Raw genomic sequence first — 15555 nt, forward strand, 5'->3', positions numbered from 1 at the left:
TCCGACGGGGAGAGCTGTTGTTGGTTGGGGGAGTCGTCTGTTCCGTTACGTTGGGTTGCACTTGTTTGCTCGCCCGCCGCGCGATTATGATAAGCCCTAGGTGTGGTGGAGGAGCGGTTTCTGGTTGGCTGAAGACTGCCTGCGTGAGGCGGGTACGACGAGGGATCGAGCTGAGCAAAAGAGGGGATCAGTTATTTGGTTGTTGTTTGTCCGAGGGTGGTGGGGCTGAGAAGGTGGAAGGTGGGTGAGGTTGGATGTGAGCTTGAGCTTGACGGTTGACCAAGGGTAGTGAGGGTGACATGCGGGTGGCGTTGGGGGAAGGTGGAAGGAATGGTAGGCGGGGCGAGGCAACCAAACGGGCTGTATCGATTCATGCCATGCCATGCTATGCCAGATGTATTTTCGCGGAAGCAGCAGCATGATGACATACGGACAGACAGAGACAAGCAGACAAGTAGCGGAAGAAAAATGCCTATGTGCGTATCCCACCCTTGACATTAATGTGCGCGACATCGTGGGTGAGTAAAACCACCCTGGCCACCTCGGGCAGGTGACGACGGGATCCGTTCAATAAGCCCATGTTGTTACGCGTGTCCGTTGAGCATTTCAATGCCGCGTTTCTCGTCCTTTTTTGTTTAATTCTACTTGACTCTTCATCTATGCGCACTTCTAGGGGGTTTTGTTTTCTTTTCTTAATAATTTTCATCATCAGTTTCTTCCCCTTTTCGGGCTTTTTGAGACCGCTCATTTCCTTTTTAATTCCCGGCCATGAGCCCACTGTATGGGACTTCTCTTTCTTCTTTTTTCTGGCTTGCAGGAATGGTGGGTTTCAGAAGGCGATGGAGTAAATTCCCCGATGGCGCGAGTGCGGCAAGAGGCGATATGGATGCCTTGTGGATCGAGAAGGCGGGAACAAGATTCTACGGAAAAGCCCATACACTGTACTGGCTTTTGACGACGGGGCGTTACCTTCGTCGTCATCTGTTTTGACCTCGAGCCCCAGTTCCTGCTTTTTTTTTTTTCCCTCGCTTCGTCTGTTCGGCATGAATTTGGAGGGGAAATGACAGGAGGCTTTGGGAGGCTGAGCAGGTGTGCGCACTGACCAATTTGGGTAGAGATCATGTTTGGGGAACAGGCTCGGCTTTTCTTTGACGAGACGTTCGCTTCTCGTCTGCTGTCACTTTGTTCTTTTCCCGGTCCCGCCTGCCTTGATCGGGAGGCGTTGACGTTTTGGGAGGGAGGATCGAAGCGATCTCGGGTCCTCGCGTCTGTGGCAAACGGGTGGATTTTTTTGGGAGACGGTCAGTTGGTTGGATTTCTGCATCCCACTTTGCTCTGCGCGAGCTGGACAGTTTGACAGGCCGGGGACTAACCCGGTCAAAGAAATGTGAGGGAACTCCTATGAATGGGGAATGGACTGGAGATCCACTTGCGGGCCCTTTCAGTTCGGCAAGGTTGCGGAATGGGAAAGTCATGAGGGATAAGAGAAGTTGGTTGGTCGATGGTCGTTATTGCAATCAGGTGAAGGGACGGACTCACCTCGGTCTGGGTCTCAGGGCTCAGGGCCCAGAAGGGGCGGGACGGGATGGTCTCCCACATGAGCAAACATATCATAGTACAGCAACTAACCAACACCGCCCGGAGAAGGATTTTCACCTCCGCGGGAGGTAGCGTTGGTTCCTGAGGAGATGCGGCATGCAAGGCACGGGGGATTTTGGATCGGATCCACCCACTCAAGATCGCGCAACGTTGCTCTAGTGTACTACTACGTAGGTCCCTCCCGACGGGGATGCATGTCGGACTTATTAGCGCCAACGAACCGGTCAGCGGCGTGATTCAGGCTCCTTCGTCGCGGTTTGTGGTGTTCTCTGGATCCCCCCCTGAAGCCCTCGCAAGGGATCGATTTTCTCGATAGTTCCAGCGGAGCTGACGGGCAGAGCAACGCCTCACCCGCCGCACCACGACATCGACAAGCGGGTGCTAGTGAGTGGTACACGCAGCCGTCCCTACAACAGCCGTCCAGGGGCCCGAATTTAGTGGAGAGCCAGGAATACAGGCGGGGTAAAGGTCAGGGGGGGATTAGGATTCTTTTCCTCCCTTCCTCTCGCCCCTTCCATCCTTCCTTCGCGTTGTGTTCTGTCTCCCTTGACAGATTCGTCCGACAGCCGCTCAGGTCAGGATCATGCATTGACCGCGCGGTTGGCGGCCTCGGGGACCAGCTGGGGGGTTGTGTTGGTTCGTTCGCTGGGGATGCCGGGGGCAAGGCGCTTTTTTGATCTCACTTCTTCAGCTGGGACTTGTGCGCTGCGGCGTCACTGGTGGGGTCAACATGCGTACGTAATCAGGGTTGGCAGACAGCGCTTGCGCCGCGGAAAGCGGGCAAATGGGAGGTCAGAGCTTTTTATGGCACGGATAAACTTGGTGAAAAGCATGTGCGACTTGGGCTGTTTCTCCTGCTATTTTGGCAAATGCAGTTGCAGGTTGCAAAGGCTGCACGAAACTTTTGGACCAGTACGGCAGAACTATTCTTACTTTTCCAATATTTCCCTATTCTGGTCGTTTGGCTCGTCTGGTCTGCTGCAGGTTGACTCGAGCATTCCTCCGAATTGGGTGGTTGCACCATCACGCCACTCTAGAGCGCCTTGAATGAATATGCAATCGCAAGCCACTTGCGGCACCCGTTCCCTTCGCTGTGAAACCCGAAGGCTCAGGTACTGCATGCTACTTCCGGAGCTCGCCCGAGTCTAATGGAAACAATGGCGTGAGACGGCCTCCAGCCCGTAACAAGAACTTCCCTCGCTGTCTCTGGCTGCGTGGCATTTGGAACTTGTTCAATATAATTGATCGAGATGAGCCCGGTTTGACGAAGCCGACTGGAAGGCCGCCCCATGCCAACAGCCGCGGCCGCGAGGGGTTGACCTTGCGAAAAGCAAACACCGGGATCCCCGTTGACATGGTTCGTTTCCTGGTCGGATAGCGATAAGTTATGGCTGTCTTGGGACATCAGGTGAAAGGCCGAGGCATGAGATGATGAGCCCACGGCGGCCACTGGAATGGGCGATGCAAGGGTTGCTCTGCGGCACAGTGGGTTGGGGTGAGGGGCGCCCGGATGCTCTGGCTGGGCACGGGTGGGGATGCCCAATGCGCGAGCAAAAGGGGGCGGTGTTTCATGTTCATGCCGTCGGCCAGTCGGGCGGCTGCGACAAGGTTCCCCAAGATCTCGCCCAGACCACGGCCGAGCTCCCCGCTAACTGGTCCAATCACCCCCTGCCATTGCTTTCCCGAACACCAGGTACCATCGGCCTGTCATTGGACCATAGTTTCTGTGCCCCTGGCAGGAGAGCGATCCGCAGGATGCCGCTAGAAGCAGACGGTCCCTCGGTTTTTTTTTTTTTTTTTTTCGCTCCAAGGCCTCCTTCCCCTTTTCGGCGGACACCCGCCGCAGTGATGTGCGTCCCTCGATCTGCGATTCGGCCGCCGTTGGATGAACCCTGGCAAAGAAGGCACTGTGGATACATGTACTGTACGTACACTGGCTGCAAGGGGCCCGACAGCGACCCCACCTGAAAGTGCCGACTGGCATCGGGCAGCCACCCGTGCACAAGCTGGCAGGCCAAGTGCTGCCCGTCACCTGTCACACCACTTGCCCTTGTCTCACCAGTCACCGCTCCTCGTCCAAGAACCCAGGTGGCCGACCGAGCCGATAAACATTCCAACTGGACAGAATCTCATATGCAGCGCACACGGACCGCGCGGCTGTCTGCCAGTGGCTGTCTGCAATCACGCTGACTGTGCTTCTTTTTGCAACTCTCTCAAACAAAGGATTCTATCCAGGCACCCCGGCCGGGTTGCCACGCGGTGGATTGATTGCGGTTGACTGGGTTGGCAATTTGACATGGAGGCGTGTGCAATGCGCTCGGGAAACGGCAGAAGCACAGGGCAGGGCCCCATGTGTCTGGCTGGGCCAGTGGCCACGTTCTTTCGCAGGCCTCTTGGGGAGCCCCTCCTTCCCCTGTCGTTCCTTTCCACCCCTCCCTCCCCACTCTGCCGGCTTACTTACCCACAACGGCACAAGTCGGTTTGGGTGCTTGGGACGAAGCGATCCTATCTGCCCAGTGGCGCTTCGAAACAACCGTTCGCTTCCCCGGCTCGCATCCAATCGTTATGGGACCAACGGGCAGAGTAGAAACATAAAGGGAGCCCTCCCTCCTTGGTCGTCTGCCCTTTTATTCTGCCCTTCTCACCACGGCATCTCGCCTCTGTCTTTCCTTCACTCCAGAGAACTCGTCGGGTTACATTGTTCTTTTTCTGCTTTTCATTGTTCCAGCTTTCCCTTGGAACCCCATTTTCACATCACTTTCAGCCAGGTGCTCTCAGGAAAAAAAAAACCGTGACACGCTCTATTCGTCCAAAGAACAAGGCCCAAAAAAAAGCGACAATAGCGGCGAGTGCGCGCCCATTCACAAGAACAAAGCCCATTCATTCCTTCACCGGCTCTCCGAGCAGCGCTCGACTTGAAAAAGACAACAGGACTATCCGGTCTACCCTTCTTGCATCAGCAACTCACTTCGCTCCCTTCGAACGAACGAAACAAACCCAAACTCGCCAATCCGGCACTCTGAGCGCGATTTGCAAAACAAAACTCCAACATGTTCTCCAACGGATACACCAAGGCCGCCCTGGCCACTCTGCTTGTCGGCAGCCAGCTGACAGCGGCTCACATGGAAATCGATTGGCCTCCCGTTTTCCGGTCCAAGTACAACCCCAACGCCGTCAACATCGACTACACCAACACGGCTCCTCTCGCTGCCGACGGCTCCAACTACCCTTGCAAGGGCTACCACTCTGATATGGGCACACCGGCCGGCAAGCCTACCGCCCAGTTCGCTCCGGGCGGCTCGTACAACTTCAGCGTCGTCGGCGGTGCCCCCCATGGCGGCGGCTCCTGCCAGGTCAGCTTGAGCTACGATAATGGCGCCACCTTCACCGTCATCCAGTCCATCATCGGCGGCTGCCCCCTGGCCTCCAAGTATCCCTTCACCGTCCCCGCCGACGCCCCCGAGGGTGAGGCTATCTGGGCCTGGACCTGGCAAAACAACATTGGCAACCGCGAGCAGTACATGAACTGCGCGGCCGTTACCATTGGCGGCGGCGGCGCCAAGCGCGAGGTCAAGGAACGTGCCGTCTCTTTCTCTGCCCGCCCCAAGGTCTTCCTCGCCAACATTGGCAACGGCTGCTCCACTACCGAGGGCACAGACGTCGTCTACCCCGACCCTGGCCCGGACGTCGTTGACAACGGCGGTAACAAGGGTCAGGCTGTCGGCAACTGCGGCGCAGCCGGTGGCGGCTCTGGCGGCGACAGCGGCAATGACAGTGGCAACGGCAATGACAACGGCAATGGCAGCGACAACGGCAATGGTGGTGGTGATGCGGCGACCTCGACTGTGCAGGCCCCGGTCACCTCGACGGCTGCCTCTCTTCCTGGGTATGTTCAGTGTCTCAATTCTCTTTCGCGGAAATCTGCAGATGCCGATGAGGTCCGATTGACCGCCATCACGCCCATTCCCGATACCACTAAATTAGTAGTCATCCCTATCACCGACACCACTAAATTAGTAGTCATTCCCATCACCGAGACTACTGAGAAGTTGACTGCCATAACCCCCATCCCGACTTTCACAAAACTATCGCTTTTCCCTATCCTCGATCTTCCCAAGACCACGGTGGTAGTGACCATCTATCCCACTCAGCGACCTACCACTCCCAGCATCATCAAGATCTTCACACCCCCAACTCGCGTTTCTACCTTGAAAGCCAACCGTGATGTGGATCCAAGCTTACCAATAATCTCTAGTGGCGTCTTCATCACCGTCCCGCCCACGGCCGTCCCCACCACCCTTGTGGTTTCGACTCGCTCTGCAGTCGAACCCCCGGCTGCCACCGGCGGTGCTGGCTCTGGCTCTGGCTCTGGCTCTGGCTCTGGCTCTGGCTCTGGCTCTGGCTCCGGCGCTGGTGGCTACGCTCTCGGCACTGCCTGCAGCAACGAAGGCGCCTGGAACTGTATCGGCGGCACCTCCTTCCAGCGGTGCGCCAGCGGCGCTTGGTCGGCCGTCATGCAGATGGCTGCCGGCACCACCTGCCAGTCTGGAGAGGGCGAGACCCTCGCGCTTGTCAACCGCAAGCTCCGGCTGCGCCGCCGCCAGTCTGCCAAGCTCCGGGTTTAAGCAACCTGGGGTAAAACTTTTCGCTTCTTCCCTGAGGACGTTTTGCTAAGACTTGATCAGCCTGGACAACACTGGTTTTGTCGTCCATCCTGACTAGTTCAGCAAGCCAGCCTCTTTTTTTCCTTGAATTTTTTTTTTTTCATTTCGCTTCTTGAACACACTTTTTCGGCATGGTGCATCTTCTATACCCCTGCTGGCGGTGTATCTTCTCGGTACGGCGTCAGCTATTTGATGTCACTCGTTCATTTACATAGGGAAGGAGACATTCATCTTTTTTTCTGAGACCACGGGCGTTGCGGTCTGCGTGTCTGTGTATGTAACAACATCAACGTGGGCAAACTGGCACTCGCTTTTTAGAAGAGAAAACGGGCAGGCAGGGTTGGGACACGACAAAAAGACAATTATGACATAACATGATACAAGGGGTTCAGGCATGTGACTTTGTGTGATGACGATGTATTGAGTGACGAGATAAGGTTCTGACGTGAGATGCGATGTCGTGTGCACTGTCAATGTACGTATACACCGGAGGCGGCGTTACAAAGCATTGCTGATGTAATGTATTGTCGTTCAACATTCTCATAAAGCTATGACCGTGTACCACCACCGACTTTGCATGGATAGCTAAAAAATTGTTGGTTCGTCTTATGCCAAGATGAGATAGACGCACGCGCGTATACCAATAATAAGATCTTTGATAGTAGGTACACACGTACGCGCCAGGGTTAGTAACGGCGATTCCATGCCGCTCGTCTATGCATGCTGCGCACACTTTGAACAAAAACAACACCCAGCAGATTTTAAGTAGGCAGTAACTATACGCCAGCCATCGTGACGGCGAAAGTGAAAGCAGAGGCACGAACTCGTAGCACAGTGCCAGCGCGGATTCGAGCATAGACAAAAGACCAAATCTGTTTTGAACTCCAAAACTCCAGTGCCGGAAAACGGACTGACTGGATTTGTATGGACAAGACAAAACCCCCGTTGAGGTTTTACTCCCTGGTCGCCGCGATGGCCTCGCCCAAGATGGCCAGCCCCTCTTTGATCTCCTCCTCGGTCACCAACAAGCTCGGCACGAACCGCAGCGTGTTCGTCCCGGCCGTGATGACGAGCAACCCCCTCTCCCGCGCCGCCTTGACGATCCTCCCGGGGTCCTCGGCCAGCTGCAGGCCCAGGATCAGCCCCCGTCCCCTCACCTCCCGGATCAGGTCCGGATACTTCCCCCTTAGCTCCTCAAACCCGCGCTTGAACACGTCGCCCTTGGCCACAACGCCGCGCTGCAAGGCGGGGTCGGACAGGCGCTCGATAATGTGGTGCGCCAGACGGCAGGCGAGGGGGTTCCCGCCGAAGGTGGTGCCGTGGTCGCCGACCTTGATCTTGTCGGCGACGCGGGCGTTGACGATGGCGGCGCCGACGGGGAAGCCGTTGCCGAGGGCCTTGGCGGTGGTGAGGATGTCCGGGTGGGCGTGGTGGGGCAGGCGGGCGTGGGCCCAGAGGGCGCCGGTGCGCGACAAGCCGCACTGGATCTCGTCGTAGTGCAGCAGCGCGCCGACCTCGCGGCAGCGCGCCGCCACCGCCGCCAGGAACTCGTCGCTCGCCGCCTGCACCCCGCCCTCGCCCTGGATCGGCTCCACCAGGACCGAGCACGTCGCCGGCGTGATGAGCCCCGCCAGCCCCGCCACGTCGTTGTACGTGCCCACCCGGAAGCCCGGCACCATGGGCGAGAAGGGCGCCTGGTACTTTGGGTTCGGCGTCGCGCTGAGCGCCCCCATGGTCCGCCCGTGGAACGCGTTGGCGAAGGAGACGATCTCGTGCTTGGCGCCCGACGGGTCCAGAACCTTGCCGACCTTGCGCGCGAACTTGATCCCCGCCTCGTTGGCTTCGCTGCCCGAGTTGCAGATAAAGGCCGCCGCGGCGTCGTGCATGCCGCCCGAGGCGAGCGTCTTCTCGACGAGGAGCTTGGAGAGCGCGCCGGTCCAGGGGTTGTAATACAGGTTGGAAGCGTGGACGAGCGTTTTCGCCTGGGAAGTGCGATGTTAGGGTAGGTGCTTCACGGCCTCAGCCCGCGTCTGCCTTAGACGGGGGTGGCTCACCTGCTGCGCGATCAACTTGGACACCTCGGGATCACAGTGCCCAAGCGAATTGACGGCGATGCCCACCGTAAAGTCGAGGTACTTCCTGTTCTCAATGTCCCAGAGGTAGGACCCCTCGCCCCTTACAAACACGGGAGGCGGGCGGGCGTAGGTGGCGACCATGAAGGGAGCATGCTCACGCACGAGGGCCGCGCTGGCCGAGTCCTCTGCCGGGTCCGGGTTCGGCAGCTTCGCGTCCCTCTGGATCTGCGCGCTGGTCACGGACCCCATGCTCGACGTCGGTACGGACGTCGTCTGAGAGTAGAACCGGGCTCCGGCTGGTCGGGTGGCTGCGGCGAGCCTCACGGACGCGCGGAAGGCCATCGTCAAAAGCGGGTAGCGGACAGATTCGGTTGATCGAGTGGGGTTGTATCAATCGTTGAAGGCGGCGGCCCAGACGGTCAATTGACTACAAGAGACCTCCCTAGACTAGAATCACCTTGATCCCGCGACAATGGCCGCGACTACGCAGTGTGGATGCAGCGATGCAGCAAGCGACATTTCGCCCGAGGAGTCATCCCCATCGCGCAAAAACATCCCAGAGCGATGTCGGCAGTCCGAAATTGACCCCACCATTCAGACAACAGCATTCATGGCCTTATCGATAACGAGGCCCTGGACGGTTGACCCATCAAGGTTCTCACCACGCAGAGCGAACAAAGAATGATTTCGGACGGGACATGGCCAGCTCTGTCTATCTTGAGAAGCGGAGTGTAATTCGAAGCTCATGAGGTCCACAGCAGATTCGACCGGGTTTAAAACCCAAAAGATAACAACAACAAACCAAGTTCACCGCGATCCAACCACCTGAGCCAATGCATCGCTAGATTCATCAGTCCACGACGGGCATGCAATCCGAAGCGTTAGGAGCTGCTGGCCGCCCGGTAACTCCAAGCGAAGCGTCGCTGTCTCCTCCCTGCCCACCTTGTGCATCTGCATCGTCTTGGACGACAAGCCCGGAACCGGACCCGGCAGCTCGACACTCAGCGCGCTCTCGTGGCGCGCCTTAGCAGATAGCGTGAGTCTTGCCGGTTTTGCCCTGGAGAGAATGTTTCTCCTTCTGCAGAAACGCGGTCAGTATGACTATACCCTTGAGACGGAGGCGGGGGAGAAGATGGTCTAAGAAACAGGATCACAGGAGCTTACCCGGTACTTGGGGTGGTTGTGTGTCGCCTTGCCGCTGGCCGTGTGGTGCTTGTGGATCAACTCTCCCTGCTTCGTGATGCTCTCGGGGTCCATTTTCTGGAGCACCTGTTGGCAAAGCTTGATGTCGGTGATGAGGGCGTCGCAGCGGTTTCGCGTGAAGTCTTCGCGCACCACCACGCGGAGCATCTTCAAATTGGTGTGGGGTGCCATCTTGTACGCTGGAACAATCCATCCGCGGACCCTGAGCTGGCGGGCCAACTGGAATTCGTCGTAGTGGGTTGTCTGGGGCGGCAGGCGGAAGGCCACGAGCGGGAGGCCCTCCCCAGACTTCTTGGACATGATGATGAAGCCGAGCGCTTCGAGCGAGTCGGACAGGTAGTTGGCCGTGCGAGTCAGGTTGCTCATGATGGCCTTGTATCCGTGCTTGCCAAGGCGGATGAGCTGGTAATATTGGCCGATCACTTGGCTGGCGCCTTTGCTGAAATTCAGCGTGAACGAGGCTTGATCCGCACCCAGGTAGTCAATGTTGAAGACGAGCTCCTGCGGGAGGTACTCGGCGCTACGCCAGACCACCCAACCAACGCCAGGATAGACCAGGCCGTACTGAAAGAGTCAGTAACTCTAACCCGGAATGAAAGCGTGGGGTGAGGAGCGAACCTTGTGGCCAGAGACATTGATCGAGACGACATGCTCCAGTCTGAAGTCCCACTCAAGATCCGGAACGACAAACGGCGCAACGAATCCGCCGCTGGCCGCGTCGACGTGGATGGGCGTGCTGAGGCCCTTCTTCGTCAGCAGGTCGTTGATAGCTTTGACGTCCTCATATTCGCCCGTGTAGGTGGTGCCCAGGATGGCGCAGATGCCGATCGTGTTCTCGTCGACCAGATCGACCGTCTGCTCCGGGTTGATGACGTAGCGGTCCTCGGTGCAATAGACGAGCTTCTCCTCGACCTCAAAGTAGCGCGTCGCCTTCTCCCAGCAAACCTGCACCGCCGATGACATGACGATGTTGGGTCGGTCGCAGGGCCTACCCTCGGCTATCCTCTTGTTCTTCCAGCGCTTCTTCATGGCCAAGACGGCGAGCATGATGGCCTCGGAGCTACCGACGCACGACGTACCGACGGCACCGACCGAGTCGCCAACTCCTGTCGGCGCGTGGAACAGGCGGCCAATCATAGAGACGCAGCGGTTCTGGATGTCGGCCGACTGGGGATACTCTTCGTAGTCGATGAAATTCTTGGAGAAAGACTCGGCCATCAGCTTTTCGGCTTCCTCCTCCTGCGCCACAATGTTAGCCGGGTCTCAGCAAGGGCTTGATACAGGTTGACTGCGAGCAACGTACCATGTAAGTGGTAACAAAAGAGGCCAGGCTATACCGCAAAGCGCCTGTGATCAGCATTTAGAAGCGAGCACGGAGCAAGACGGCTCACTTCAGCATTGGGTTCCCGTCCAAGCTCAGCTCGTCCTTGATCATGCGGTAGGCCACGTCCTTGGGCATCTCAGTCTCGGGCATCTCGTGGCGGGGTAGGTCGGCCGCGGCAAACCTGGAGCCGTAGACGCTCGTGGTGAAATTGTCTTCATCATTGACGAGCTGGAGGTGGACTTTCTTGACGCGGTCGAGGAAATTGTCGTTCACCAGGTTCTCGTCGGGGATAGTTGAGAGGTGCACCATCTTGTAAGTTTACGAGGGGACTGTGGCAGAGAGGCAGGGAGAAATGCTGATGACAAGCACCGAGAGGATGGTTTTGGAGGAACGTAGTCGAACTGTTATATAGTGATGCAGCAGAAGTGCCTCTTTCGTGGGAACTACCTAGGGCTGTCAGCTTCTGTGGGATGCACAGAGGTGGGAAGCTTTCGGGTTGGATGCCTCATGATTTCTTGGTGGGGTTCGAGGGATGGAAATGAGCGAAGCACTCACCGGTTGACCAGAGCCACTTGAATGGAAGCTCAATTTCTCAGAAACACGACGAGGGCAGGGAGGAAACCGTGAGCTGGGCCTTGGGAGCTGGAACTGGGAGGTGCGGGAAAGAGGCAGCCCCCTGTCGCGTCGAGACTGCAGCTGTGAGGAGGGGTCGTGCAAGTGCGGCACAAGGGAGCACCACTCGCGTTGGGCCAGCTCTGGTTGGGCTGCTGTCATCCATCCCACTTGTGTCCTTACCTTCATCCCGTTGGGCAAGGCCAGCTGCAGTGAACATGCAGCCGTCGGAAACGGGCCTTAGTGGTGGGTGACGCAGCTCCCGCAAAGCTTGTTTTTGGATTGTGTCGACGAGGGGCTATCCGCAACACCTCTCACTCCAAGCATTTCCAAGCTCCATCTCCACGCTACATCTCGATGCTGTTACGCCGACTCATCACGGGCTCCCTAGAGTTTTGCACAAAGAAGCGTTATGTTGTGATTCTGGAAACACGCCGACAATGACATCATCCCAGAGCCCGCATGCCATCCCATCCTAAAGTAGCCGCAAATGCAGGTCCCGTCCTCATTGCTTTTAGCGGGAGCCCGGAAGGGATGGGCCTTTCTAGAAGGACATTTAGCTTGAAAGCAAATAACACGACAGGCCATGATTCATTTTTCCGTGGCTTGCAAATCCCTCATTACCTCGGTGACTGAGCGCTTATTCGTGGTCTGATAACCTGTAGGAATCACGATCACCGTCAATGCCCCAATCTCCAGCCTCCCTGAGACAGGGCTTAACACCGCTGAAATAACGTAGCAGCCCACTGAATCAGAGGCCCGACTCAGCATGAGAACGGGTGACTCGGCTGACACCGTCGCCTCATTCGGAGAAGCCTTGGCCGACGCAATCAGTCCGCCACTGCCTCCGGGGACTGCCCGGCAAAGTCTCCCGTACGATGACCTCAGAGCAGGAACATGGAATAAGATATCGAATGCTCGAAGGAACTCCCAACAGTCCAGTCCAGGGAACCAAACGAGCCACTAATTCGGGTTGATAATTCGTCCAAGGATTCGCACTACCTTGATATCCCACCGACCCGCATTGGAGACGGAAAGGCTTTACAAAGGGATGCCTGCCCATCCGACCCTTTTATGCCTATCGACGCTGACGTACCCCTGCTTTCGATTGTCACCGCAATTGTGGCACAGACGAAGGACATGAGCAGCTCATGGGCTCACGGTCAAATTCACTCAGCGGCCTTTTCGGCTGGGAGATTCTCCTCTGTCCCCTTTTTTTCCCGAGAATACCGTGCTACCCGCAAATGTGCCTAGCGGCAAAGCTGCATCGCTCTCGATTAATGTTTACACGGCCTCCAGCGAGTGGACCGTCTTCCCTCGTCCGGGCCTTGTGCTGGCCTTATTCGTTGCTGGTTTCCATAACCCCCTTTGGTCAGGATTTTATCTCGTATTCGGGCGTACGGGAAGTTTCGCGTTAGCCTGGGACAAATCATATTGCCCCTATTTGGAGTGAGTCTTGACCAAGCCGTGGCCGTGTCCGTTCCAGAACGGGAAGCTTTACCCAAATCAATCTGTACCCGTAAAACGACCCAGGCTCTCAATGTAACGTCGTTTTACTGCAGGTCGGGCACGAATCTCAGGGAATGCTTGGTCATTCACCTCGTGCGCATCTTTTTGTCTCGACGAATGCCTCTATGGAATGTATAATGCATCTACGAAGAAAGAAGGAAAAGGAGAAGAGAAGAAAGAGAAAGAAACGCAGGCCTCCCCACCACCAACCTTCCCTCTGCCGCAAACGAACGTCTCACTCCAACCCCTTGACAACCTCCCACAAAATCTCAGCCATCCTCTCCCCATTCCGCCAAATATCATCGTGATCCCCTTCAGCCTCCATCTCCCTGACCCTCACCCGTCCATCCTGCTCCAAATACCCCCTCATCGCTTCCAGCTGTTCGTACGGTACGAGCGTATCCCCCCGGCTCTGCACCAACACCACCTCCCTGCTAGACCCCTCTCCGGCAGAAACCCACTCGTCCACCCACCCCTCCGCCGTAGCGGGACACACCGCCCTCCACACGCGCTCGTCCGTGCCAAACGCCCCGCGTGTGAACTCCTCGTACGCCTCCCGCAGCCCCTCGTACCCCGCCGGCGGCGACGCGATGAACCCGGCCAGGTCGTACAGCCCGTTGAAGCCGACCACGATGGAGGGCTTGGGAGGTTCGGGGACACCAACGCTGCCGCTGCTGCCGCTACTGCTACCACCACCACCCCCATCACCACCGCCTGTGGTCCCCCGCCAGCGCGCCGCGGACATCACGGCCTGGAACGCGAGGGTGGCGCCGCACGAGTGGCCGACGAGGACGCTGCGCTCGAGCGTGTCGTAGTCGAGGCGCTCACTGATGGTGGCCAGGGCGGCGAGGACGTCGCGGATGTGGTCCGGGTGGCGGGCGCTGCGTGAGGGGCAGGGGGAGGGGTGGGCCGGGTGCGGAGAGAGGCGGTAGTTGAGGGAGGCGATGCCCTCCACGGCTGGGGGGCTGACGCCCGCGCCCACGGCTGGGCGGAGGTGGCTCTCGCGCTGGCGCTCGCGCTCGCGGTGCACGCGGCGGAGCAGCTCGACGGCGGCCGGGCCGAACGACGCCGAGCCGATCGCCGCGTCCCGCCACGCCCCGCCGTGCACGTAGATGATCCACCGCCCGGTGGGGTTGCGCGGGAGGACCGAGGCGTCCGGCGGCTCGCTCGGGTCGGTCTCGTGCGCCGGGATCCAGATCTCGAATGTCTGCAGTGGCACCCCTTCCCCCGGCGCCAGGTACGGCAGGTCTGCCTTGTGCCACCCGATGATGTCGCCGGTCGCTTCGTCGGTGACGGGCGCCCAGGGCACCGAGGCCCATGCCGAGATGGTCGCTTCTTTTAGCGGCATCTTGATAACGCTTTGCGAGCCTTGTATTACGTCTCGCTCCGCAGTCGCTCTTGAGTATGATGATGAGGATGATGATGCTGTGGCTGCTGCTGCTAGAGAAACGGCGGGGCCAGTGTCAGTGTTTGTGGCTGCTGTTTATCGCGAATGTCCCCACAATGTGGGCTTATTTGTGCGCGGGGTCCGGCTCTGCCAATCTTGCCGAACGCGGCGCCCGGGCACCGCCTTTTAGCGATGGCCGGGCCCGGCAGACCGGGTCCGATCCGATCCGACTCTCGGCACCCCACAGCGTATCAGGGTAAGTGGGCTTTAAGGGTTTCGCCATCCTCATCGGCCGGACTGAAACGGGGATGGCTGACAAAGACTGGTGGCCGGTGTCGAGTCACGTAGACAGCCCCCGCAACGGACTAACCCGCCACAAAGGCGCAGACAAATCGGATTGCTACCCGAGGGTGCCATGTGCGGCTTGCCGGCCTGCCGGCCTTCGGATGGACAGCCGATCGACAGACTACATCCGAAGCATAACTATACGCGGCTGTGGGTATACAGGATCTTGGTGGTCGCACAGAGCGCAAGTGTATGCAGTTTTGGGCAATCTCCCGGACGGCGACCTGCAGCGAGCTATTGCAGCCCCCCAGTGTGCGTCCCTTGATAGGACCGGAGAATTTTGGACCAGCTCGTTTATCTCAACCGTTCAACCGGGCCGGCGGGGTCGAGTTTATCTTCGGGCGCAGTTGTGGGTTCCGACATCCGACGGGTGGGTATATAGTGGCCATTAAGGGGGGGTTAATGCTAACGTTAGTAGATCGTCAAGCAGGGGTTGGTGGGAAAATTCTGGGGTTTTATGGTTAATATATCGTCGGATGGTGCTCCGAGTCTCTGTGTGCGGTGGATTGAGTGCTCGAGAATTCAGTCGCTGGGTATATTTGGTGACGGTGGTGCTGCTGTAGTATTGCTTACCTGTCCCGGTGTCACCTGTGCCTGATACTATTCTGCACTCCGCCAGGGCCGGCTTGACCTAGCATCTTGTGTGACATGGTGGCGGGTACTTGTGATTGTACGACAGTGCCACTATGGTAGGCACCGGATCAGAATTATCAGGCAGGGACCCGAGCCGTGATCATCCGTCCCCGGCGAGAATCGGACAAATGGATCATGAGTGCACTTGATCAGCGGGCATTATTGGAGCGCCTAAAGGCTGGCATTGTCCAGGGGATACTTGGG

General features: G+C 58.0%; 4 protein-coding genes across 4 annotated transcripts; 1 reads left to right on the top strand and 3 right to left on the bottom strand.

The window, feature by feature from the left end:
• Positions 1–4649: 4649 nt before the first annotated feature.
• Positions 4650–6224, top strand: MFIFM68171_03101 (Extracellular protein; the record flags this gene model as incomplete). Its single annotated transcript, XM_071058523.1, has 1 exon — positions 4650–6224. The coding sequence occupies one exon, from the start codon at positions 4650–4652 to the stop codon at positions 6222–6224; it is 1575 nt and encodes a 524-aa protein (XP_070914624.1).
• A 992-nt stretch (positions 6225–7216) lies between these two features.
• ARG8 (acetylornithine aminotransferase) lies at positions 7217–8680 on the bottom strand (the record flags this gene model as incomplete). Its single annotated transcript, XM_071058524.1, has 2 exons — positions 7217–8245; positions 8318–8680. The coding sequence occupies 2 exons, from the start codon at positions 8678–8680 to the stop codon at positions 7217–7219; spliced, it is 1392 nt and encodes a 463-aa protein (XP_070914625.1).
• Positions 8681–9362: 682 nt separating this feature from the next.
• MFIFM68171_03103 (Glutamate decarboxylase) lies at positions 9363–11174 on the bottom strand (the record flags this gene model as incomplete). Its single annotated transcript, XM_071058525.1, has 5 exons — positions 9363–9416; positions 9503–10105; positions 10160–10780; positions 10845–10872; positions 10933–11174. The coding sequence occupies 5 exons, from the start codon at positions 11172–11174 to the stop codon at positions 9363–9365; spliced, it is 1548 nt and encodes a 515-aa protein (XP_070914626.1).
• A 2047-nt stretch (positions 11175–13221) lies between these two features.
• MFIFM68171_03104 (Kynurenine formamidase) lies at positions 13222–14334 on the bottom strand (the record flags this gene model as incomplete). Its single annotated transcript, XM_071058526.1, has 1 exon — positions 13222–14334. The coding sequence occupies one exon, from the start codon at positions 14332–14334 to the stop codon at positions 13222–13224; it is 1113 nt and encodes a 370-aa protein (XP_070914627.1).
• Positions 14335–15555: the final 1221 nt, after the last annotated feature.

This window comes from Madurella fahalii (genome assembly GCF_045866475.1).
Source record: "Madurella fahalii IFM 68171 DNA, scaffold_2, whole genome shotgun sequence".
Taxonomy (NCBI): domain Eukaryota; kingdom Fungi; phylum Ascomycota; class Sordariomycetes; order Sordariales; genus Madurella; species Madurella fahalii.